General features: G+C 44.5%; 1 protein-coding gene across 2 annotated transcripts in view; it reads right to left on the minus strand.

Annotated features, from left to right (window-relative positions):
* LOC106528507 (zinc finger and SCAN domain-containing protein 21) overlaps nucleotides 1-1,586 on the minus strand; it is a gene marked incomplete at its 5' end in the record, with an annotated part of 21,660 nt that overhangs the window by 18,605 nt on the left and 1,469 nt on the right. For both annotated transcript variants that reach the window (XM_014023692.1, XM_014023691.1), the window contains 1 exon segment: nucleotides 997-1,075. In XM_014023692.1, coding sequence (XP_013879146.1) covers nucleotides 997-1,075 — 79 coding nt within the window.

A 1,586-nucleotide genomic window follows, 5' to 3' on the forward strand; every position in this document is an offset into this window, starting at 1 on the left:
GAATCCTGGGATATCCTCGGCTGGTAAGGATACATGGATGCATCCTCGGATTTCGACAGGAAGTAGGACGCATTTCTCGGCCGCATGATGAGGAGCCTTCGAATTGGGACAGTCCTCCGCGCGGGGCAATGACGTATGCGGCCGACAAATGTGCACTCATGAGGACCCAGCCCCTGAATTGAGACACAGCCTCTCTTTCTCTCTCAAACAAACCAATGTTCCTCTCTATCACGGATGACAACATCTTCATCCTTTAATGAGTGACGGCTGGCCTGTAGATGGTGCTGATGATCCTCCATGAACAACAGGGCACTAATGAGCTATTGTTAGACTGAGGGACTCATGTTGATTATCACTTGTTAAACCCATTTGTCCTTATTATAAGGCTGAGTTCACCTGAAACTCCTCAGACTGAAGAAGTCTCTTGGAGGAGAGACAAAAACTTTCATTAAAGAAGAACCAGTCCAGAGATGCTTTAGGACACTCTGAGAACGTGATAAGAATGACTCAACTACTACGAATACCACAACCTGTTGGCACTGGGGATGACTGTCGCCTACTACCACACAAAACTGGCATTTTTGTTGCCATCAACTCTGTCTGTTAGCAAAATATCTCCTGAACCAGTGGATGCGTTTTAATGAAACTCACAATATAGCCACTGGACGTACAGTACATGTAAAACTCATAACCTTTCAAAGTCAGCCCAATGGCTGACAGCTAATTCACTTTAGAAAACAAATAAATGGTTGGCAGCCAGTTTTACAGATATGGAGGTAAAATCTGGCGTGGTACTAAGTAGCGGAGAGTCATCCCACCATATATTGGGTGCTAACAGATTGTGTCCAAACATTAAATCAGTGTAAAACTAGCACGAAAGGTTAAGTTAGTGATATGCCATCCTTTAAGGTTTTATCTATTGCTGGACATTTGTTAATATTGCTGCTAACTAAACTAGTTGCTGTATCTCCTGATCACTGTTGGATATGTACACACCATGAATACGGAGTCCAGCTGGGTCTGATGCTGCTGGGCAGACTGAGCACTGGGACCCTCTGAGTTCTGCTGCTCCACTCTGAGGAGGAATCATGAAGGATTAGCTTGAACAAAGTACAGTATTTTTCGGACTATGAGCCGCGACTTTTTTCCTGAACTATGAACCATGCGGCTTTTAGTCTGATGTGGCTTATACGTGGATTTTTTCTTCAGCCACCAGGGGGCTCTTATGCTGCATTTGCTTCAACCACTCGCTTCAAAAAAAAAAAAGAAAGGAAAAAAAGGAAGAAAAAATCGTTAGCTTCCAGAGCCGACTGTTGTACCAGGAAGCAGCAATTTAAAGATAGTCAATGGCCAAAAACTCATAAAAGGGGATAAAACAGACATTTTTCACGGTGGAATCTGACTGATAAAAACTTTGGACCAGTTTGTGGATAAACGTCGAGTGAAGAGCCGCGGACTTTTTTTTTCCCTCATTGCACTCCCCGGGGAAGGAGTCCCATGCAGTGATGTAGGGCTATCCCACCACAGCTTCAGAGCCAGCATTACCCCGGGAGGACAGCGACACAGAAAACAACACTGAACAGATA

The sequence above is a fragment of the Austrofundulus limnaeus genome, unplaced genomic scaffold (genome assembly GCF_001266775.1).
Source record: "Austrofundulus limnaeus strain Quisiro unplaced genomic scaffold, Austrofundulus_limnaeus-1.0 Scaffold386, whole genome shotgun sequence".
NCBI classification, from domain to species: domain Eukaryota; kingdom Metazoa; phylum Chordata; class Actinopteri; order Cyprinodontiformes; family Rivulidae; genus Austrofundulus; species Austrofundulus limnaeus.